Genomic DNA, 24,556 nt, shown 5'->3' with positions numbered 1-24,556 from the left:
ACCTGTAGGGTGACGTGACACTTGCATAGTTAAAAGTCAACACTCTACTTTGTCAGAAGTAACTATTGTATAATTTTACATACAATCTAGATATTTTCTAACAAGTTTTTGATGTGGGCCCTGCTCACATCTGGTATAAATCCGACATATATTTTTATGACATACATACCCCTCATATGGGATTGGAAATTCACTGTTCAGCCATGATTTCTACATCAGTGGAACTTAAAAGATGAAAAGTCAGGGTTGTGTGTGTGAGAGAGACAGAGAGCTGTCTGAATCTTAGTTGCTGACACCTTTTATTAGTCTGTAATGTTGTCTAATACCCACCTGACTGTCCTCAAGCTACTTTGTTATCTCTCTGCCTCTCATATCTTCCTTCAGCGTACTCACATTCTCGTCTAATCTCGCCCGCACACTGTACCTCTAATTCCTTTTCATTCCTTCTTGGCTTTGTTCTTTATGCCCTCTTTTTCATCTCCTCTCATGTTAGCTGTATTCTTCTCTGCTATACTTATTGTTCCTCCCCACCTCCATCCATACCACCATCCATGCCTGTTTGACTCCCTCTCCCCATTTCTGTTGCTACCCAACATGTCACCCTGCTCTCTCTCCTGATAACCTATTCGCTTACCCTCCTGCTTCATGCTACAGTGTTTCAGCTGTTCAGTCATGCTGAAATAATTCCTTGTTCTCTGTTAAATTAGACGGGATTTGAGCCCTCTAACCTTTCCTAGCCCTCCAGACCTCCTGTGTGCACTTAAGACCATTCCCACAGTGAAAGAATTTACTAAATGGGATGATTTGTAAACAGCTCTGCTGAAACTAATAACAGGTTAAGGTCATTTTGCTGAATTCCAAAGGACTTCCATGTCTTTGAATTTATTTTGGAGGAATACAAACATTTGTCCACCATTTGGCATTTCAGTGGTATAATACAAGTTCTGGACCTTTTTTTTGCTTTAATTGTTTTTTAACATAGTTTCTAGTCCCCCTCCATTCAAAAAAAATGTGTTTTTCTTATGATCATGTCCCCTAGAATATCTGACCTTGACTACAGTATACTGACTTGTATCTGTGCAAGACGTTTTCACATTCCTCTACTGAAGGGGGCAATGTCTGTGCACTATCCTAAAATCTGAGATTCAAACGGCCAAGTTAGATTAGGTACGTCACTAATATGAAAGCCAATCGCTGTCCAATATGGGAGATGCATATCAATGGGGGAACAGACTTGGCAAAACACTGGCAAAGAAACCTGGAGCCCCCTGCGTAGAGCGGATTTGTCATTACAGAAAGCATGAGTTTGCATAGTGAACATATTGACAGCAAACATGGTAGAATGTGCAGTTTTTGTACATAAACTAGACCCTGGAGCTTCCTTCCACTGTCTACCAAAAACTCCTTCATAGCAGTTATTGTAACATTATGTTTCAGAAACTCTAACAGGGTATTAGCCACTGCCAGCTAGCCTGCAAGCTAACAAGCGAGCAAACAACATACATAAAAGATGCTGACTACACTTGCCGTTATGCTAGTCACTGATTTTGGTGTGCAGCAGACTGCTCATCTGAGTCAGAGTCTGACTGAGACTCAAACATCTATGGCTTAATCCCACCGATGTTTCCTCTAATGCTAACATTAGCCATCTTGATGCGCCTTGCTGCTCTTGCACCAGTCACTCTAGTTCACTCGATTGACGGGCACAGGTGTTAGCATGGGAATGAGGTTAAATCCACTTTTTATAGCATCAAATAATAGTTTAAACCAAAATTATCAGAAAATTGAACACTTGATCATACAGTAGCGTGATGAGAACTACCTACAATGAAAGAAACAATCATTGGGGAAAATGTATTTGACTTGTACTTTGAGTTTTTAGCTTGGCCCATGCCCCGTCTGCTAACATGGAGGTAGCAGGCTTTATGACCTATACTGTAGCCAGCCCCCAGGAGGTGATTGAGATGTTTTGGCTTCCCTTTGGGGAACTGTCATCAATCTGCATTATACAGTCTAAGGTTTCATCTGTCTGCCATTTTAGCTACTGGGGATGGACTGCAAAGAACTTACATTGATACTCTTTGGTGACAGGGGATAGCTACGAATAGCTGCCAGTGAAAACAAAGCACTATCCTCTTAATGTTTTGGTTGCCCAGTTTTAATAAGAGCCATCATTTTCCTGGGAGATTGTACCTGGTGGCAGACAGAATTGCACAGTGAAAGCCAGGCCTATAGGGAACCAATTCAAACACTGATGGTGACATTATTCTATAGCATTAAAAGTATATATGAGTATACATTATTGTGCAATCATGATTTACTTCGTAATGATTAATTAAAGAAAAAACTTGCCACTTTAAAGGTTTTCACTGAGAAGGATTTTGGCAGCATCACCACATAATCACAGTCAGAGCCACTCTCAAGCTCTAAATGTTTCTTTTTTTTACAGGTCAGTGTAAATGTGTGTGTAAACTTACTCCCCCCCTCCTTACTCTCTCTCTGCCTTTCCTCTCATCATTCTCCAGGGTGGTGAGGAGGAGCGGCTGTGTCCGGTCATCATGTGCACGCGGGCCTATCCTGACCCCGTTCCTGAGTGCCAGCTGTTCCCGGGAGAGGTGGAGGAGCCTGAGGAGGAGGTGGCAGACGAGGGCAGGGAGAGGGAATCAGACAGAGACAGTGCAGTGGAAAGTACCCAAGGGTCAGACACCTCTGACGGGCTGATCAGACCTGGAGACAAGGAAGACTCACTGGGAGATCTCTTTTTCCCCGGGGAGAAGTAAGTATTGTTCTTCTGTTTACGCTTTCTATTCTCCTTGTTCCAATGCTGCATACAGAAGAGTATTCATGGAAATGAAAATTCATGGGGACAAATGTCTGTTTCTGCTCAGCTGAATGCTCGTCACTGCTGTTTTCTCAATCAGACTCTCTAAAATTCTCTGTCAGACTAAAAACATTATTTTCAAATGAAGGCCAAAGTCCCACGGCCACAGAACCATTTTTCCTCTCCCCACCACTCTTTTTGTATAATGAATCTGTCTGCAAGTGATATTTTGGGGAAAATGTATCCTCTAAACTCAGTATACAAGGGGCTGCTTTTGTGATCATGTGTCATCATTCATTTTAGGTCAGAACCTGAAACATTTTGTACTCCTAACATTACTTATAGAGTGCCTATGTTTTAATTTACCACCTAAAATGAATGAACTGAATACAGAGTGTAACTAAGTACAATGTCTCCTCCTCTTTTTCCTCAGGTGTGGTCAGACCAGCGTCTCAGTGACCTCTGACTTATCAACACGTTCCTCAGCTTCTCTGAACGAGGAGCAGTTTGAGGACTACGGAGAAGGGGAGGAACCAGACTACACTCCCAGCAGCCCCTGCCCAGACGACGAGACTCGGACCAACGGGTACTCGGACCTCGGCTCATCTGTTCCTTCCAGGTAAGAGAAACTTAGACAGAGAAGCATTGTTCACAGGGATTGCTTTTACATGCTTGTAGCCCATTATTTGAAACTTTGGCCGTGTTTCAGATGAACATCCAACACTGTAATGTTATATGTATGACAGAAAAAAGGAAAAGCATAATAGGTCCACTTTAATGTTCTGCAAACAAGAGCAGAGTTGTTATTTAACACTGTAACTTCTATGTATTAAATGGGTGTGGAGACTGTCATCTGCTGCTTATGAGACAAGACTTATGGATTATCAGGTGGTTTGCCATCTCTGCCAGTAATTTCCATGCTGACAACTGACTGTTCTTATTGACAGTGTTTTGGAGTGGTCAACTTGGTGCCAGTGTCAAATTTTGATGTCACGGCGACCACAATAAATGTCCAACATTTAAATGTTAAAACAGTGATTAGGTCTCTCCCCTGCCTCCTCCAAAGAAATGCTGTGTTTTGTCAAATTCTCTCAAACTCTGAATAGTTGTACTTTTTACCCAAGTAAGCTTGTTGCAACAGTAAGAGGAACTCCACACATGCTAATTGTGCAGCTAAGTGGATAATGACAGATGATTATTTACTTGTTTAAGATTGTTTTACTGATGACCTACTTTAGTTTGAATTCAGTATCATGTTGTTTTGGGTGTAACAGGGAGTGATGTAGAGAAACTCAACACAAATCACAAGGAGAAGATGGTTACTGCAAAAATAGTTTTAATCAGCCGATAAACTGAAATAATTGTTTTCCAGCTTTCTGGGTGAATCATAGCACTTCTTCCAGGCCAAGTAGAACATGTTTTGTGGCCCAGCACCCACTGTGGTCCTCGGTTCAGAAAATTATACATTTCAGTTGTGTGTAGGCTTCTTTTCAGTTTGGTAAAGGTCAAGTTATGATAAAAATGTCGACCCGTTTCTGTAGCTTCAGCTGTGTTGAATAATATGGAGCTGAGGCTCCGCTCTGCAGAATCATTACCTGACTCTTATTATTCTGAGTTTTGACTGTAGCAGTGTAGCTTAGGAGTTCTTGCCCTTAAGGCCACATTAATATTCATCAAAGGCTTGTGTTTAATGGGATTAAGTCTCCCGGCTGATAGAGTGGCAATACTGCTGTATGCTCCTTCCACGCATACCAAGCAGACAAAACTCACCAAATGGAGTTGGCCTGGAGATTTAAATTCAAAATGAGGCCCGCATTTACAAGAAGTCTTAGACAGCTCAGCATGGGAAAAAAGTTTGAATAACTACAGTGTAAAGAAGTTTAAAGGTGCACTCTATTTTTAGCACAGTGTCACTCACGAGTTCAGTGAGCTGGGAGAAAATAATGGGAGTTATTTGACACTTAAACAAAAATCATTGTGTGTATCTTCAGACATGTCTTGCATTATGGCTTTTTCTTATTTTGGCAGAAGTACTAGAAATACAGTCTTTGTTTTGTTGTCTTGCTTTAACTGTCTACTACTCTCAACATACTGTAACACAATAAACAAAGTGGAGACTACAAGTTAGATTTCTGGACTCAGATATTTAATCCCAACAAAGTGCTTTATATCACTAAATTCCTTTGTAGCAAATGATTTGTCTCAGAAGACGTGATCATGTCATGGATGGTCAGAACATGTTTTTTCTCCTTAGTCTTTGACATCTCTTTCTCCGTCTGTTTCAGTTTCAGTTTTTTATTGCACTCACATGGTGTCTCAAACAGTCCTACGTTTACACATAATGCACCTTCTCAGTGTATTGAAAAGCTGTATATGTTTCTCTGTGTGTTAACAGTGCGGGCCAGACTCCTCATAAGGTGCGTCAGCATTACACCGGTGAACTGATGGATGTCTACTGTTCCCAGTGCAGCAAAAAGGTCAACCTCCTAAATGACCTGGAGGTTCGCCTCAAAAACCTCAAGGCTAACAGGTAGGAGACACAAATGCACACAGACACACACACAGTATGACACAGGATATACACCCACCAAATGTCAGTTGTCAGGGTTTTTTTTTTTTGTGTGTGGCCTTTTTCTGCCCTCAAATGTTTCCTGCTGACCACAGTACTCTTATTATGACTGTAAGCCAGTCAAGTTGAGTCAAATCAAATCAGCATGTATTCGCTGACTGCAAATTTTTCCTGCCACTTGAATTCAAATTAAAGTCAATATAACTCCGTGTGGTGAAATATGTTGTAGCAGTCATGCAACGCCCAACGCCATAAACAAAAGCTTCTACTTGAAAACCGGTAGGGTGACTCAATTCTGTGAGAAACTAGCATTAATCACCCCGGCAGGTAATTTTTAAACACAACAATGGTATATTAATAGACAATACCATAATTATCTATGACAGCAATGATACACCACCCTGTTTTTATGTGAGACAGACACAAATGTCAGCCATTATGTGTGAAGCACAGGAAACATTCAGATGGTTTTGAAGTGTATGATGACTGGTGAGGTTGACTCAGAGGTCACTGTTTGCTTTGTGAGCTCTTTTTGTTTAGTATAATTTGATAAGTGTGTCTGAAGTGTTCGACCCCCGTTTCATGCACAAACACATCATCATCATTCACATGCGCACACACACACAAACACTAATTGATTGTTACATAAGGCTTTCACTCCTGTGCTTACCTCACCAACCATTGTAATAGGGAATCTATTATTGGAAACATAATCCGTGGTGACCATTAATAGCTCCACTGGCTACCTGCGAACACAAATGCACGCACACACGGTGTTAGTAAAGAACACTAAATGTTGTAGAATAATCTTTTTAAACTGTGAAGTCATTTTTTGTCTTTGTTACTTGGACGCTGTGCTGACTCTGCAGGATTTCTCCCCAGGGAGAAACGGCTGCATAATCCAGCATGTCTCTCTAATAACAGCTATGCTTTCGCCTTATGAATAATGAAGTGCAGATGGACAGAAAGAGACAGTGAAAAGAGCAAGAGTAAGAGAGAATGAAAAGAAATCAATTGGAGAAATCAGGGCTGAATCATATCGGAAAATAATCCGAATAAATTGAAAATCTGATTTAGACCAATATTTCAATTACAACTTAAATTTTTTAAAATGTCCTTATCTTCCTCTCTCTTCTTTCTTATCTGCATTATTATTTTCGTTATTGAAAAATAAATGTGAATCTTGTTTGTCTCAGTACTGTAAGAAACATGTGCAACAACTGTTTCTGCCTCAGCTTCCAAACCATGGTCAGAATGTTGATGCCCACTCCAAGGCTAACACTCTACTTTACCAGCTCATCCACTGTAAAAGGGTCGTTTACATGCTGCGTTTTTTACACCCTCAAATCCTGTGTCAATGTAGATGCGCAGAAGACACGCTAAAAAGTGAGAGCGATACTGTTACGCCATGCAAACACCCACTTTTCAGGACACAACAGCTGCGCCCTGAAATAGGCTAAACAAAGTTCAACTACAGGAACACAGCAAAGTGCACTGCATGTCATGTGACATGGAACAACCAATCACAATCAGCATATCTTTTTCCTTTTCCCGTAAATATCAGTCTAGGGGAAATATGGGGGAGAGGTAGCAAAGGCTACTCAGAGCTTTGAAGTCTGTCCCATAGAAAATATTTTAATACATACACACTAATAAAACAACACCATCAAAGCTTACACATGGCATTTACAAGTAGTTTTCTTCATCTACTCATTCTCATATGTCACGTGGAGCGAAAGGCGGTATATGTGCGCATGAAGCCCAAGGGGCAAGGTGTTTCCAGTCCTCTGGTTGGTTGGATTGTGTTGCATTGATATCTCAATATAGATTTCAATTCACGTAGTCGTTCAGCCTTGCTTCAAATGGGGTGAGCTCATAGGAAATGGATACAGACTGATTAAGATGGTTGTGGGAATGGATTGTGATGAAGACAAATGAATATAAAACTGTAAAAAAAAAATTAAAAAGCACCATATGCATAAATCCAAAGAATGACTGACTTCAGGATAGACTTAATGGATTCTGAATGGACAGAGGAAGGAGCTTTTGCCATTAAGCAACATACAGTATTTAAAGGAGCACTTGTACTTGTCAGGCTCCTTAACACACAGTTACTTACATTAAATTGGCCACAGTGAAGCATGAGTTATAAATATGGTTTAAAAAATAGGGGATTATTGAGGAAGACATGCTCGCGACCATGGAAACGAGACTTCGTGTTAAACACAAAATGTTTGGTATCATTTGCCAGTCCAGGAAATATTGGTATTATGTTTATGTGAAAGATTCTTTCTCTACCACACTGTATGTCAGTGTGCTTCACTTTTGAGAACATCTGTGTGTAACTTATACATTTAATCATTTAGCTTATGGGAAGAAGCAACAGTGCAGGGTTTAAGTTTAGGAGCACAACCCCAGAAATGCACTGCTCATAATTTTAACCATGTACACAAAGTGAAGAACTTAAAAATGGGAAACTTTTTAATTAGCACATTTTGTACATAACGGCACCAGTAAATGGAAGACTGAAACAAGATCACACAGGTCACATGCATTTTACATGGAATGTTCAATAATAAATGTGTTTGTGCAAATGAAAGTTCAATGATTAAAGATAACTTCTTCTAGCAGTAATTCTGCTCCGCAGTTTTAGCTTCTTAGACTTCTTCAAAGAGGGCATTAGGTTAAGCGAAACATTAGCTGCAAGGGAATCGTTTTGTCACTCAGGATTAAACACTGTAAAATTTAGCTTCATCTAAATGCTGAGAGGTTATGCAGGATGATCAGCCTCTGAGACACCATTGTCAAGTTATTTCTTGGTGAAGCCTCTTGATATTGTAACATTTTATAATGTGTTTTTTTCCACAACCGCTGTCTGCACTGAATGACATGCGTGTCTTTGAGCTTCTCCAGAGTTGGTACCAAAAAAATAGGATTGACACGACACAGATAGAAACACACCTAAACTGTTTCACATGGATGCAACAGTGATCATTCCTGTATTTGCACAGAGTAGATTTTCATCGAATTAGCCAACTTAAGTGTACACTGCTGATGCACCACCTCACCGTGAGTTGGCGCTAATGTTAGTTTAATGTCTACATCATACATTCATTTGTGTGGCCCTACAGTATGTTTGCTCGTTTGTGTTAATCCGATGTGAAACCCAGCACAGACAGCCACATCAGACTGAAAGACTCTTTGGGCTTTTGTCCCCCTGAGACAGTTGCTGAGCCAACAGAAACCCCGGCTCACTGAACCAGGAGTGAAATTGTGTTATCATTGACATGTCCTTCAGTGTTTCTTTCTCTCTCTCTGTCTGTCCTTTATGTCTGTCACACTGAATAGCCAAAATCTTAATTACCATCAGCAGTTAGTTCTAGTGCATCGTTGAGCTGCAAGTCTAGACGTATCCGTGGCAATTCACTGTAATAAAAATGTCTTGTCATTTTTGTGTTTTTCCCCTGTGTAGCCCCAACAGGAAAATCTCCAGCACTGCTTTTGGAAGGTAAGTCGCTCACCTGTTTGTGTGTGTCCAAGTGTGCGTGCTTCTATGTGTGTCTACAGGGAAGGTCACTCACTTGTACTTTGTGTGTTTATGCACTATACAGCCCGTGCTCTATTTGTTGACGTAGGCGCACAAACACACACGCACGGCAAGATTAGTTATCACTGGGCTGCCTGACCATTGTGCCCTAACAGCCAGTTAATTAGTAACTGGTTATTCAGAGAAAATGCATGAAAATCTATATGGAATTAATCTGATCTGAAACCAGACGTGCTGTAAAATCTTTTGTTTTTGTTTCTGGAGTTGAGGGGAAAAAAAGAGTTCGGACATCAGCTTTTTTAGTGTCAGCCATGTATACCTCTTCATGGCCTGTTGATCTGAAGCAAGTGAAATGTTTTGTATCCAGGCTTCTGTCCTATTTTCACCCACAGTAACTGAGTTATAGTGACAGAGTGAAAATGGCCTGTCAGACCTGATCTATGTATTCAATATAAGGTTTGGCACTCTCTGCTCGTTCCGTCTTCTGTCCTCTCTGTCTGGTTTTATTACTTCTTCCACTTTATTGCTCTCTTTATCTGCTCTTCTGTTCTTTCTCCTTTCTGCTTCCTCTTTTTTTCATTTATCTCCCCTCCACTCTCGTCTTTGCTCCTCTCCTTTCCATATTGCTAATCTCAGTAATGGATCAGGAGCCTGCTGTTCTCAAGTTATTTCCATCAGAGGAAAAAGATGGCAGCTGTAGTCACATCACGGCATGAATGTCACACTTGATTGTGTGACATAGTCAGCTATACGCACACCTGTGTGGGTGTCTGTTCAAGCATGTGTGTGTACTCATTTAGATTCTGTTTGCAGCAGCTTCTCTGCTTGGCACTGTCCTTATAGTCCTATACCATCCATGCAATCTTGCAGCAGGAGCACTGCAAAGCTGAGCTCATTTCCCCTCACTCTCTCTCTCACATACACATATATACAGTATATACTGGAAGTAAATGCTCTCAGATCCAGCTGGTCCTCACCTGGATCTATTCTGGGCAGATTCTTTAACTTTCTGTGTCTCTGTGTGTTTGAGCAGGCAGCTGCTTCACAACAGCAACTTGAGCAGCAGTAACGGCAGCACGGAAGACCTTTTCCGAGACAGCATTGACTCCTGTGACATTGATATCAATGAGAAGGTATGATTATGTTCATGTCCTTTAGTACGCATGCCGTTGTGTTTGCTTATATGTTGATCAGTATCAGCAGGCCTTTATGTAACTGAGCTTCTTTTTGAGCACTGAACAAATGCTTGTGGGAAGTAATAACTCTTCCTGTTTCTGTGTGACTACTGAAAACTCATAAAAGATTGAATATTTCTCACCTTCAGCATTTTTCAGCACTAAAATCACAGAGAGTGAAGAGTTGTTCCTGGTGGATGCACAGCTTAATTTTAGCACAATCCCTGTCAGGATTCCTCCTGTGTCTGCAAATTCAAGGAACAGGGTTAACATTTTTTAGCCTTTGAAACCTTGGGCATTACTCAGACAGAGTGCTGCAGGACAAAAAGCTAATGGGAGTTTCGGTGTTGTGTGTGATAACATTTAATCTCCCCGACAACCTCTTTAGTCTCATTTTGCCTCTTATTAGCAACCACGTTTTGTAAGACGCATAAAAGCTTCAAAATTTTAGAGTGGGGTATTTATTGATTTATTTTATGCAGCAGAACAAAACATGTAAATCTCTCGAGCTTGTGTTAACCACAGATCTTATTTCAGGCATCAAACCAAAAACCCATTCACTTGGCCCATTGGCTTTTAGATGAGGGAGCCTGAAGTGCAAACATGCCAACTCATTTCTGTGTTTGAGGAATCATTCCTGCACCACTCTATGCTTGCAGTAGGAAGTAATAATAGCCCTTCCTGTTTCTGTATGACTACTAAAAACCCATAAAAGATTAAATATATCTCACCTTCAGCATTTAAGGCTAAAATCACAGAGTGAAGAATTGTTCCTGGTGGATGCACAGCTTAATTTTAGGATGAGCCCTGTCAGGATTCTTTTTACATCTGCAAATCCAAAGAAAAGTGCTATTATTTTAAGCCTTTAAGACCCTCTGATTTGCACAGCTACTTTTAGGAATTCTGGAAAGTGTTGTTGTTGTGTTTGTTTTGTTGAGGGATATTTCCTAGTTTTCAAATTGGCCAGCATTTTTCAGCATCTTCAATCTCGAGATATAATTGTCAGAGTGTTTACGTTTATGGTGCAAAGTCAGTTTTTGATAAACTTTCTGTTTTTATCAGGTGACGTCTCTTGAGAAGAAGGTGGCAGAGCTTGAGAATGAGATTTTGATGAACGGGGAACTCAAGTCCAAGCTGAAGCAGGAGAACACACAACTAGTACACAGGTAGGGCCAGAGGACTGGATTTCATAAATATACAAGATTAACTAGAACAAATAAATGACCAACCCACAAACATATTGTACATATCATTCTCTGTAACTTCTCATTGTTGAAAAGGTTTTATTTCCTGAATGATAAATCATGTAGACATGATGTAACAGAGTGTTGCAGTGAGGTCATTAACACTCAGCTCAGTTACGATACTATAATGAATGAATTTTGTGTGATGTGTTCATCGTCTCAGGGTTCATGAGCTTGAGGAGCAGCTGAAAGACCAGGAGACGCGAGCAGAACAAAATCTGCAGGAGGAGCTAAGACGACACCGAGAGTCCTACAACAAGATGGAGAGAGACAAGAACACACAGATAGAGCTGCTGACCAACCGGTGAGAAACAGACAGATAATTACACACACTACACATACTTGGATGTTTTTTATTTATATGCAAATGTATGAATTCATTAAAGATATGCTGAGATGCAGTTTTGATTATGGACAGCTGGATTGCGGCTCTTAAATCCCCTGGGTATGGACATTGACATGCCTGCCTGTTCAGAGAAAGTGCAGAATGTAAAACTGTATGCTAAACACAGCTCAGAGATTCCTCCTGGGGTTAGTCAGTTGCCTGTGGAGCTACAGCATATACTGTGGACGTTTGCTTAAACTGCTGCCTTAGCTTAATAAAAGACACACTCAGCTTTTATATAAAAGTAAACTGATGTCCAGGATGTTGTGTTTTTAGAGTCAAGCAGCTGGAGGAGGACAACAGTGAGATGAGTCTCAGCATGTGTCGGCTCAAATCACAGACAGAGAAACTGGATGAGGTAAGTGTTGTTTACTTTTTGTATTTCTTCCTATGTTTGCTTTCTTTTATCTTGTTTGTCTTTTCTTTTTGTGTCCTTGACATACATTGAAGGGGGAACTCGACCAATTTTGTTTACAAGTTGTGGAGAGTACTACTGCATGTGTGAAAAAGTTGTATAAAGCCTTTTGCGGTTCAGACCTGAACTGTTGACAGAAGGGTTGTATTATGGGTAATGTAGGCACCAGGTTTTGAATAGAAGGAGAACGTATGGGGGGGAAGAGCATATCTCTTATTCTGCTGCATTGATTTTGATCATTTTTACTTTGAACTGTCCATTGCGAGTCCAGCTGATGCTCCTACCTGGATCAGCTCTCCAGTTAACTATCTGTTTCTCTTCCTCACATGCAAGGTCTTTGTAATTTCCATTTCCACACTTGTCAACACAGCCCCACTGCTCTTTTAAAAAATGGCAGTTTCCCCTCATAGTTGAGTAATGTTCAACATACACACACACGCACACACAGACCACAGATAATGGAGAACTGTATTTTATTTATGAGATGAGGTGTTAGAAACAGCCACTGGGGGCTGAATCACACCTCTATATTAAGACAGTGCTATGTAAATACCACCAAAACCGATAGCTGTCAACTCTTGCTCACATAATAGGAATGTGTGACCGAAGGTGTCACAGAAATTAGTCAGAAAACATTTCTCTATATGGAAACACTTGTCAGTGAAATGTTCATGTATAAATGCACACTGAAAGCCTTTCGTACCAAACACCTGTTTTGCTTATATTTATGCATGCAGAAGTTTCTATACATGTTTTGGTGGGTTTGTAAATTTTGAATGATTGCATACTCTAAATTGGAATGTCTTTCTCATAATGTATGAGTTTATGTGTGCTTGTCTGATTTGACATAACTGAAACATGTAAATAACACAAACTTTAACCTGTAACTGTCTGTGTATCTGTCGTTCCTCAGGAGAAGCAAAGGATGACAGACAAGCTGGAGGACACCAGTTTGCGCCTGAAGGACGAGATGGACCTCTACAGGAAAATGATGGACAAACTGAGACAGAACAGACAGCAGTTCCAGAAAGAAAAGGACGCCATGCAGGAGGTGGGAGGGACTATTTTATGCAACCACACGCATGCACAGAGTGGGTTGTGTGTTCTGCTGCTCACTCTGTTCTCTTTCACTCCTCTCTCTCTCTCGCTGCCTCATACATCTACGCCTACACCTTCAAAACACTGCACTGGCATTATATAACTTCGCTCATCCGTCCTTTCTCTGTGTGTAGCTGATAGAGGACCTGCGTCGAGAGCTGGAGCACTTGCAGCTCTTCAAGCTGGAGGCAGAGAGGCCCGGCCGCAGTCGCAGCTCTTCCTCCGGGCTGGCAGACTTCAACAGCAGGACCAGGGAGGTGGAGCTAGAGCACGAGGTCAAGAGGCTCAAACAGGTACTGATAAAAGACTGTTCAAACGTCTTTGTTGTGCATAGGCAGCTCAGTGTAGCGACTGAGTGTGTTTTAAGATGCAGCGATAATACACTTTCACATTAATTTTAGAGAGTGGGAAGTAAAATGGCACCTGTTGTACAGCTTTGGTTTGAAAGCACTGAAGCAGGTTGAATGAAGCCTTTTATCTACAAATACCTGATTTGTTACAGAATACTTGTCATGGTTGCTTTTTTTTTTTTCAAAGTAGCTGCAGCAGTATCTTGGCTGACCAGTTGTTTTTAATTCACTTGCTGCACAAATTACTTGTTTTCCTATCCTTGGTTTCTAAAGTGTGTCTTAATTTTACACATTTTTTTATGGAATACAGGTCTGTTTTATTCATTTAAGGCTTTTTTAAAATATATTTTTCGCCATTTAACATGACTGACCGCCATGCTACTTACTCTTTACAATTATTTTACACACAATGGCATCAAGTGCACTGTTTTCATAAACAAAGCCACACTGTTGTTTTTATCATGGCTGCATATGCTAAGTGGTTGACATTGAAACAGGGTGGGTTTAGGCAGAATATGTTATCATGCAATACCAATGTGGTTTTGTTCCGGTAACGATCAGAGCCAATCACACTGGCTTCTTATTCCCTTAAAATCCCCTTTAACAGCAGCACCATCCTCCACATGCTGTACTGATAGTCTGGTGATGGACCTTTACCCAACTGCAGAGTACACATGTTCTCTATATTTTCCACCATTCTTTAGTTTCTGTATTCCCAGATACAGTGACATTTGCCTCGAGGTATCTGCCTGCCAGATATAAATGTCATGTTACTGTTCCCTGTCCTGCAAAGTGAACAGACCTGGTGCAAAGTAAACATTAGAGTCAAGGGAGTGGATGAATGTTCTCTCTGATAAGACTAGTAAAAGTAGATGTTAATGCTATTTGAAGTTGTGTAGAAGCCTGTTTCTGACTCATTTTCATGACATGTAATGTTATGCATTAGAAATTATGCTCCTGTGTTCCTAAGCTAATGGAAAAGGCCATTCAAAAAGCTGAAGTTACTAAAATGACTCAGCTTTGAATAAACTCTGTGTAGCCAGTCAGTCAGTTAGAAGTGGGGATTTGCACAGTGTGTCCATCTTATCAGGTACTAAGATTATAAAGTCCATGCCCCCCTGTAGCCACACACCAGGCTTGTCACATTACATGCAGACAAACAAGAAGGTGAATGATAATAATGCTTTTATTCCAGCTTCAATCTGCAGATTCTTCTTTTTTCTGTTTTTGTCGCTGAACATTTCAACTTCTTATCCTGAGCTACTTCCTCCAGTTTAGATTTAGAACAATTTGATTGTGCTTGGATGAACAAATTATGTAGCTGTGCGTCTACCTTGAAAGACACTGCCCTGTGACATCCATTAGGATTAGCTCACTATCTTATGCTTGCCTGTGCACTTCTGTAAATGTCTGTATGTGTGTGTGCAGCGATTTGTGTCCCAGGACTTTCTTCCCCCTGAACTCCAGCACCTGGTGTTGTCTGGGGCTCGGCTCCGTCCTGGTCTGATGGTAAAATTGCTTCCGTGACCTTTGACCTCCCGATTAACCACTAATCACAATGGAGTAGAGTGAACTTGCCCAAGCTGAATTGGGGTCAGTGCTGCAATTCCCTCACTAATGGTCGAGGACCGAGCGAGGGAAAAGCAAACTGACCTCTTGTCAGCTCTCAAAGGCAACTTAATCATGGAGCTTTCATAACACACCAGACAAAGCAGGGGAGCAGTTTGTTCTGTAACACGTATAACCCACGTTACGTCCCATAGGTGTTGCCAAAATAGATTGCTGTGTTTGCTGCTGGATGAGGTGCAAAGTGCAGTGTTTTGTGGTATGGGCTGAGTGAGGCTTAAGTAGCGGCCATCTTTTGAAAAGCATTATCACCGCTGCGCTGATACACTTTTGTGGTCCAGATCTCATTCTCTGTCTCTCTCTCCTCTACTATTTTGTACTTTTAGGAGAACCAGAAGCTGAAGGAGCAGAACGATGATCTTAACGGTCAGATCCTCAGCCTCAGTCTGTATGAAGCCAAGACACTGTTTGCCACGCAGACCAAGGCCCAGTCTCTAGCTGCTGAGATAGAAAATGCCTCCAGAGACCAGGTAAAATGAGAAAAATGTTCACAATGTAGTTTATTCTTGAACACGTGTGTGTCTATGTTGTCTTTGTTGCCTGTTATACAAACCACCAAGCTTCTTAAATGGGATTTAATTTGAACAATGTTAATGATGCTTTACATACAGTAGTTAGAGAGTAACTGTATTTCTAGGACACAGCACAGCACGACAGTGTTCTAGATATTACTTTATTGTAGATTTGAATCTATTACGCATAATATGGAGGTCACTTCTCACAATAGACTCTGACCAACACCATGGAAACAAGCTGTCCATGCCTAAAATGGGACCACACAGTGTCTGCAGGTCCTTAAAAAAGTCCTTGAATGTCTTAAATTCAATTTTATAAATATTAGCCCTTAAAAGTCTTAAATAGTCTTGACTTTGTATTTTTGAGGTCTTACTTGCCACAAACATTTGATCTAATTTAATATATCCATCTTTTAATTTCTTTATGTCAAAATGAGTCAGGCTGTTCAGCATGAAAGTCCACTATTTTTTCTTTCTTTCCTTTTTTTTTCCAAATCTTTTTATTGAGTTTTATTCAGACATGACGATGTCAGTACAGTAAATCCAGGACATGGCAAAGCATCTGTGAGAAACAAAACAATAGAAAAAATGAACCATCCACCCTCCCACCGCCCCATGTTGGTCATGGTCACAAAATAAATAAATAGGCCTAAATAAGAATAAAAATGAAATAATGAGATAAAAACTTAAAAATTATAGGCATATAGTAGAGTAGACAACAGGTACAGAGGATCATGGGGAAGGAATAGCGAGGAACCCTCTTTCCCCCTGTAATGGGCTCCATCTCAGGAACACTGTCAGCATCAGGAATAAAAGTGAGGTCACTAATAAAGTCTTGTAGGGGACTCAAGGTGAAAGTCCACATATCTGATGTGACAAATATTTAAACCTACCACTAAGCTTAACACTCTATAGATTAACCTAACTCACTCTAACAACCATATTCCAACATAATACCCACCTCTGCACAGGACTACATATATACTACTTACCTTTATACTTACCTGCAATGCTTGAGTAAGAACAAGGTGATTTCTCCAAATATCAATCTTAAATTTGGTTGAAAGTGATTTTGAAAAGGTCTAAAAAAAATAACAAATATAAGTGTCTGTTACATGTAGACACCCTGAAAAGGCACTCATTTTTACCTTTAGGTGCATTAGGGCTGACACAACTCAGTCACTAGAGAATGGAGTGGTAACTATTTGGGTAATGGATTATTGCTGGTCTTTTTTTAAGCAAAAATGCCAAATATTCTCTGGCTCCACCTCCTTTAATGTGTGGTTTTGCTGCTTTTCTTTGTTTTGTGTCTTAGAAAACAGATTTGTTTTGGACTGTTGGTTAGACAAAACAAGCAAATTGATCAAAGGACTTGGGGCTGTAGGGAATTGTGATGGGCATTGTTTTCCATTTTATAACATTTTATAGAGCAAATTATTGATTAATTGTTCAAAAAATAAGAGAGTCAAGAGCTTAATCAGTAATTAAAACATTCACAGAGACTCACAAAGAATGTGAGATGCTCCAGCGATTCAAATTTGCAACAGGCCGCCATTTTCATGACAGTGTGACATAACGTCTGTTCTGCACAACATTGTTAGATGATGCCTTTATTTAAGGTGCAAAAGCTCCGAAAATTGTCATTGTTTCAAAAAAAAAAAGTAAAAAATTTGGTCCCGTTTTCGTTGCGAAAGATTTACGTTCTGGTAAAAGCACTTTTGACAAGAACAGAAGTTAAAAAATTATATTGAGGTGTCAATAAATCACACTAAAACAATGCCCCAGGTGTTTAAAGGCCAAAAGTGGCGAAAAAGTGGTGAATACATAACAATTAATGCGCCTGATTATTACAGGTGTACCCCTAAAAAAGAATTTGAATATAGCCAAGACTATATACAGAATTAAATATCTGTAGCAAAGTAAAACTATGAGACTCTTGTGCTACAATATATGTTGATGAACTATAATGAAAATGTGTGTTATACATTTCTCCCACCAGTTAATGGAAGCCCTGAAGGAGCAGGAGGAAATCAACATACGTCTGCGACAGTACATGGACAAAATCATCCTGTCCATCCTGGACCACAACCCCTCCATACTGGAGATCAAGGGCAACTAGCAGTGACTCAACTGGAGTGAGAATCGTTCCCAGTCTCGGGAGAATGAGGATCATTCCAGTTGTTCGATCAGAACCTGCAACCCGAGTCAGGAATCTGTACAGGAAAGTGGAGAGAACCAGAGCCAGGCTTAGAAACTGGAATTTAGAAATAGACACACATCGCCCCCTGCTGTTTGTGGAGGAACAGAAAGGGAGTTTTCTCAACCAGGGATTGCTCTCTGGCTGCAGGTCATACTACTGTGACTCTTTGACTTGATCGACCCTGCTCTGTTTTTATTTGCTGTCTATGCTGTGAACTGTAGTTACTGTCACAACTTTGAGATCATATGACAAAACAGGTGATTTCTTCCCAGGAATATCCTGCGCTCAACATGCTTTGAGGATCGACGAAGTCGCTCCATGGAGTACACTGGACATTTGTACTTTGGCATAAAAACTGGAAGGATGTAACAAACGTGACGGGGGTTCTGCTGTATCCTGGTGTAATATTAGCTGTATTATCCACAGATAGACAGTTTGGTGTGATGTTTTAGGAAAATACGGTGAGACAGACGAACAATTCGGCAAGCAGACTGTAAACCCGACTCTTAGAGGCATGAAGGCAGACCAGTCGAGTGTTGCCTGATCTGTAAACTGCCCATCTTTTCTCCTCTGTAGGTGTTCTCTGAAGAATGCATTTGATGACATATTTGTACAGGCACGTTTAAAGAGAGGATAGAGAAAAGTGTCAAAAGTGGTCGGAGAAAGAAAACAATGAGAACCCCTATAACTTCAAAGGAAGCAGGAGGTTTTGAAAGAAGTGGGGCGTCAGATGATGGACTGTGTATGCAAGCAAAGGAGGGTTTTAGTGAAGTCGGTAATGGTTAATTGAAGGTGAAATTGTTTAACTCCTGAGAACATGTCTTCCAGTAACCTTGCAACAGCACTTGCAGTGTCAATCAGTCCACTGAGAAGTGGCCCTTAGTTGGTTCAGGCGAGTGTCACTTTATGGAGCAGAAGCTGCAACCAAGGAGTGTCTTTAAACTGTAACTTCCATGGCTGCTATTTGCTAGCAATGCGTTGGCTTGAGAAGGTACATTGTTGCTAGCAATAGACCCAATGATGTTGCACAGAAATGTAAGGATATGAATGTACAGGGTGTATGGTGGATTCATGTTGGAGTGACTGGTAGCCATTGTAACATGGTTTACTGAATCATCTCTTTATGCTCAGTGAAATCAACTCAGATATTGTACGTGAGCATGCACTGGAGACTCACTTTTTGGTACAAAACAACTGGATTAGCAATCTCATTGAAGCCTACAGATTGTTTTTAAAGCCCTCTGAAACTCTCTAATACTGTAAATATAATGAATGTACAACTGGATATTTCACTTTCTGTGAGGCCAAAAAGGCCTTTTGACTTTAAATCTCAGTAATTGGTTTTGACACGTGGTAACACACACGTACAGTATTCAGTGCTGTAATGAAGAGGGCATTGTTTAGGGGAAAGAAAACAATTACAATCTGCTGTATTATGTAATTCTTCTAAACTTGAGTTTTGCTTCCTTGCACAAAAAAAAAAACTTGTTTTCTTTTGCATGGTTCACCGTTTCTTCTGTCTGTGCCTTTTGAGGACATTTTTCAAGACGATGTTGCTATAGATTTACATAGTTTTTTCAAGGTACATTCTATGTCTACGTCTGACATATTTTCTCGACTTGTAAATGTTGTAATTAAATAGTGATAATTTGTATTCATGTGCCACTCACCACTCTTTTTCAGATTAATACTATGAAAACTATTTTATACAGTTTTATCAAGAAAGAACTTGCTTAGGTGTCCTGTTAGAAAAGCAGTAGGCTATAGCACAACGCTTTGTATGGTATGCAGGCCAGGTTAGCATTTTGGGAATATTTTGTCAATGTAATAATTTTTTATGCATTTGGGGATGCTTTCTTTCATTTCTCAATTTATTTTGTTAGTCATGGTAAGTCCATTGCTTTTCAACCTGCTTCAAAATGGCTTTTTATATGGTTGTAAACTGTCTTCCTAACTTAAACTAAATGGTGAGCATTATGAGCAATATTAACTTATTTACCAATACCTGCTGATTTGTGTCTTGTTTTGCTTCACAAATCGTTTCACTCTTTAGCTGCTCATGCCATTCTAGATTAAAGAATGAATAAATAAACAGTACATTAAACTGTAAAATTTGTCACAAATCCATTTCTTGTAGCTCCTATATTTTGAGTCATTAGGGCTTTCCAATGTGATGTAGTCACCATAAACAGCAATTAAAAATGGCTTTGGCAGTGATGCTGTCGTGTGAAATGTATCATTTTGAATTAAGTTACAAATTACAGGTAAAAAATTTTGAGTTAGATAAAAAATCTGAGCACACTATAGCAGGTGCTGGGTTCGTGGCCTGTGAGAACAGTGCTGGAGAAACACTGGTTTGTAATGTGAAACTGCTTTATTCAGTTTGCAGCAGTTTTAATCACCTTCTTTGTTTTGGAAAAAAAGAAACTTCTGCAGATAATTTGGCTCTCAGTGAAAACCACCTGAGCAATTAACACTGAAGGGATTCTAATCTTGAAGTTTCAGTTGGTTGCATCTGCATTCTTCAACACTAGACGCCACTAAATCCCTTAAATCTTACACACTGAACCTTTAATGGAAAGCTGGTTGCATGTGAAGCAATCATTCGAACACCTTTCAGAAGTTGGCCCACACAGCTGGAGTTGAAAAACATGTTGGGAGGGATAGATCTATTTTGGCATGAAGCCTATAGTATTTGTCTAAAAATGTGTGAACAGAAGAACAAGGTATGTACCCTAATATTGCAAGTGTGATTGTTGAACATCTCATCACACTGTTAAAATGCTGCTGTAACAGCCTACACTGTTGTGGGAGGGCCTCCAGTAGCTTTCCAGTTCACCGTGCAGGCCAGTCAAGTTCTTCTGCACCAAACTCCAAAAACCATTTCATCAGGGACGTTGCTTTGTGCTTGAGGGGGCAAAGTCATGCTGAGTCAGGAGGCAGCCTTCCTGAACTGCAGCCTTAAAGTTGGAAGCACCACTGATGCACCACTGTATGAGATAGCATTAAGACTTCCTTTAATTTAAATAGGGAGCTTGCCAAAACTAAAAGCCCCAAAGTACATACTATAAATGCATGTGGACAGTGGTAGGAGTGTATCTATCATAATACAAATGCAAATGTTTCCTTGTGGTAGTACAGCGGACATTTTTTGTAGATTATATGAGCCAATTCTGCTCAGTCTGAAATGTTTACTTTGTCTTAATATTAGGCACACATACCTTTTTGTTTCATTTTACACTCATACATTGAAAGGTGGTGCACATTCTGTGTGTGCTACGCTGATGGTGAGTTGCTGCCGAAGACTATACTATAATATAGGCATTTATCAATTTAAATTACGTCACTGTCAGATTCTGGTTCAGGTAAGGAGCAGGAAGAACAATGAATTCAGCAACTATTTCCCATGGGACATGAACAAAACATCAGCCTCCTCTATCCTAACAGGTAGAAGTGCTCTAACACACAACAAAACATATAAGCTACAAATCAAAATCAAAACTATCCATGTAAAATAACCACATTTAAAAAGAATCAGTATTTTGGGCTAAAATAAACATTTACTGTTACTACTGAGTTTTGTAGATTTGTCCATTTTCCATTGTTAAAATGCAATGTTACAAATTCCTGCAGGGATTGTAATGCAGGAAGCTGCGGCAGACAAAATAACACACACATATACGTATATTCATGTGGTGGATATGTAGTCTCTAGTCTGATTGTAATACTCAATACGAATTTGCTCAGCTTGAGATGCATTCAGGGTCCCTCCTTTTCTTACGTACCCTGTTTGATTTGTGTAACATGAAAGATGGAGTGTGTCTACACTGCAGGGGCAAGAGTTTGTCTGTCCTTATCTTGCAGATTTCTCACACACACAGGCTTCACCTGTCCTGATCTATCTGACAGCAGCACAATATTTGCTATATTGCCATATTTATTTTAAATATTTCGAGGAATGTAAAGTGTCTACATTTACCAGCTGCATATGAACACCTCAGCCGTGGCTGCTCCTGTTTCGATATACGTCATGGCCTTCCTATCGGGATGTGGTGGCATTAAAAGAATAACTTCCCAACTTTTCAGCTGTATAAAATGGTGCCACAGGCTCATGGCAGGGGATACCTGAACCCGGCGGCATGTTCTCTTAAAAACATTTTAAATTGGGCATACGAATAAAAAAAAAAAAAAACACGCCATGGATATGACATGGTTTTCCTGCGCCACCTATCGTCGTATCGTGTGCTACACCTGGGGGGTGGAAGTTACCTCATTCTCCCTCGGGCTACAGTACGGGTAAGTAGTAATTTAGAGTTGATTTATTGAGTTAATTTCTCATTAAAGACGTTACTGGGAGTCCCTTAGTTGTATTTTGTTAACCTCTTCCCATGGTGAGCACATAAACTGTCAACAGCCGACATGACAGTAAATGTCATCATAGCGCTAATGAGGAGTGTTAGCCTGCTGCACGTAGTTAGCATGCAGCTGGCACAGAGCCAAACAAGCTAAGCTAACTTAAAGTGGCTTTTATCAAGGTAACGTTACTGTCAGAAATGTAGCTGTTATTGTGACAAACACAATGTCAACTCATGAAGCGTGTAAAACGATAGTGGAAAAAACCCCATTTTGGATCTGACCGAGTGTATTTAATTGATTTCAAATGGATCTTGACTAACTTAACATTATATCAAACAGTAACAGTAAAGTGCGCCAAGTGACTTTCAACATGGAGGTAGCTAAACCAGTGGCTAGCAGCTAACAATGCCAAGTCCATAAACACCGCTAAACAAGGGCAACAGTGTTGGCAGAGCTAACAGTGTTATCCACAGAGTTTAAAATATTCCAGGCTGAAAATTACGTGTACTGGTTTTATTACTATTTGGATTTGATTATTTTATTGTTTTCGATCAGTACAACCAAGATGTACAAGTACAACTGGGGGCCTATGTCAGGGGATCACCAGAGTCATTTAGGCCAGTCAATCTGTGGTTTGACCCAGGGGAAATTACAATAGAACTCATTCATGGCATTTTGTGATCTCTTGGGACATCCAAATATCATATTAAAAGTATAGCATTACATATTCAGTGGATCAAGGTAAATGCGGGGCTTGAAATTTGAGGCCATTATGTCACAGCATCAGACAAAGAAGTACATGTGTCTGCTTCAGAACATAATATTTTCATATCAGATAGCCTATGTTTAAACATTAGTTTTTTAGGATGTTCTTTCCCATATAACCATCAGATACGACCTGTTCTGACTGTATATGTGCATTTAGTGGCTACCCATACCCCAAAATGATCTTTTTTTTAATCCAAACAAAGTCAGTGAAATTAGGTCATAAAGCATATAATCATTCGGTTTTCAGCACATGCAAAGTTGTTTGTCCCTGACAACCATGGTGCATATCAGCACTCAGACTGAGACCATAAATGAGAATGGCTTAGTCATTCTTTTGTTGTTGGTGCCATTGAAGGTTGATATCTTTGACTAAGCTTCTGCTTAAAAAAGGGTTATTATGTTGAAATATGGTCCAGAGATAAAGAGTTTTTCATGATACCAAACTAGAATTTGCCACCTTGAGTAGTACCACTTAGTGAAAATTCTAACCTGAGCCCACAGACTGGACCCATAAACACAATCACCACCGATTTCCCATAATGTTTTCGACCGTAACGAATAGAAGTTTCCAAGATTGTCCCGTATGTGTTTCCTATCCCATCCCATCTAAGACGTACAGGATGTCTTTTTCTGGTACATCATCATGAGGCACAGTATTTCATATTGCGTTGAATTAAATAACATAAGATGTTGACATTAAGAGTAAAGATGCTGATAGAATAGAATAGAATAGAGTAGAAAACTTGCTGATAGAATCAGACAGCTCACACACACTCTCAAAATTACAGCAAATGATGCCGTTATAGATACTAAATATACAGAATATTTACACCCAGAATAGATGTGGATACACCCATAGGAGCAGTGTGGTACCAACTGTATGTGGACAATTTGGCAATAAAAAAATTGATTGTCGTGTAGTAGTACCCGAAATACAGGTACAATACATCAGAATATCCTTTTAAAAAGTGTTTTATTGAAAAGATTGACCTCAAAAACTTAACAATAGACATCAGATATGTTGAATATGTGTACATAGAACCTCTGATATTAACATAATTTCACCCAGACCATGTAACTAAAAAATGTTGAAACTTTGCTTTTGACCATTAGAACCATTAAAGGCTATTTAACATTACTATTGCAGCTTCTCCTAGGTTGGGCCTATTTTTAGGTTAGATTGACTGGACTTATTGGAATTCATCCGAGACCATGAATGAACCTAATTTTATCACCATACACCCAATAGTTACAAATATAATATTTTCCTTAATGTAAAAAATATAGAAGTCTAAAGAAGTCCATTTGGTTAGATTTTAGATTATTAAAGAGGGGTTGTGTGTAGGGCTGCCACGATTAGTCGACTAATTGATGACTAATCGACTATTAAAATAATCGGTGACTATTTTAGTAGTCGACTAATCGGTTTGAGTCATTTTTCATAGAAAAGTACTATAAAAGTACCCCAAAATACTCTTACTGCAGCT

The 24,556-nt window shown here is 39.8% G+C and overlaps 2 protein-coding genes across 4 annotated transcripts in view; both read left to right on the top strand.

Annotated features, from left to right (window-relative positions):
* rab11fip4b (RAB11 family interacting protein 4 (class II) b) overlaps positions 1 to 20,057 on the top strand; it is a 59,093-nt gene extending 39,036 nt beyond the window's left edge. For 2 of the 3 annotated variants that reach the window (XM_050044426.1, XM_050044424.1), the window contains exons 2-14: positions 2,526 to 2,776; positions 3,255 to 3,440; positions 5,217 to 5,351; positions 8,863 to 8,898; positions 9,971 to 10,070; positions 11,175 to 11,278; positions 11,520 to 11,660; positions 12,018 to 12,099; positions 13,070 to 13,207; positions 13,389 to 13,547; positions 15,033 to 15,113; positions 15,557 to 15,700; positions 17,745 to 20,057. In XM_050044426.1, the coding sequence (XP_049900383.1) occupies positions 2,559 to 2,776; positions 3,255 to 3,440; positions 5,217 to 5,351; positions 8,863 to 8,898; positions 9,971 to 10,070; positions 11,175 to 11,278; positions 11,520 to 11,660; positions 12,018 to 12,099; positions 13,070 to 13,207; positions 13,389 to 13,547; positions 15,033 to 15,113; positions 15,557 to 15,700; positions 17,745 to 17,864 (1,644 nt within the window). In that variant the 5' untranslated portion in view covers positions 2,526 to 2,558 and the 3' untranslated portion in view covers positions 17,865 to 20,057. The remainder of the gene's footprint in view (positions 1 to 2,525; positions 2,777 to 3,254; positions 3,441 to 5,216; positions 5,352 to 8,862; positions 8,899 to 9,970; positions 10,071 to 11,174; positions 11,279 to 11,519; positions 11,661 to 12,017; positions 12,100 to 13,069; positions 13,208 to 13,388; positions 13,548 to 15,032; positions 15,114 to 15,556; positions 15,701 to 17,744) is intronic. The other variant, XM_050044425.1, reaches the window with a different exon arrangement.
* A 2,077-nt stretch (positions 20,058 to 22,134) lies between these two features.
* LOC126390651 (uncharacterized) overlaps positions 22,135 to 24,556 on the top strand; it is an 8,204-nt gene continuing 5,782 nt past the window's right edge. The window contains exon 1 of the mRNA XM_050045047.1: positions 22,135 to 22,241. The gene's annotated coding sequence lies outside the window, so the exon portion shown is untranslated. The remainder of the gene's footprint in view (positions 22,242 to 24,556) is intronic.

This window comes from Epinephelus moara, chromosome 5 (genome assembly GCF_006386435.1).
Source record: "Epinephelus moara isolate mb chromosome 5, YSFRI_EMoa_1.0, whole genome shotgun sequence".
Lineage (NCBI taxonomy): Eukaryota > Metazoa > Chordata > Actinopteri > Perciformes > Serranidae > Epinephelus > Epinephelus moara.
This window is presented reverse-complemented; position numbering and strand designations above follow the sequence as displayed.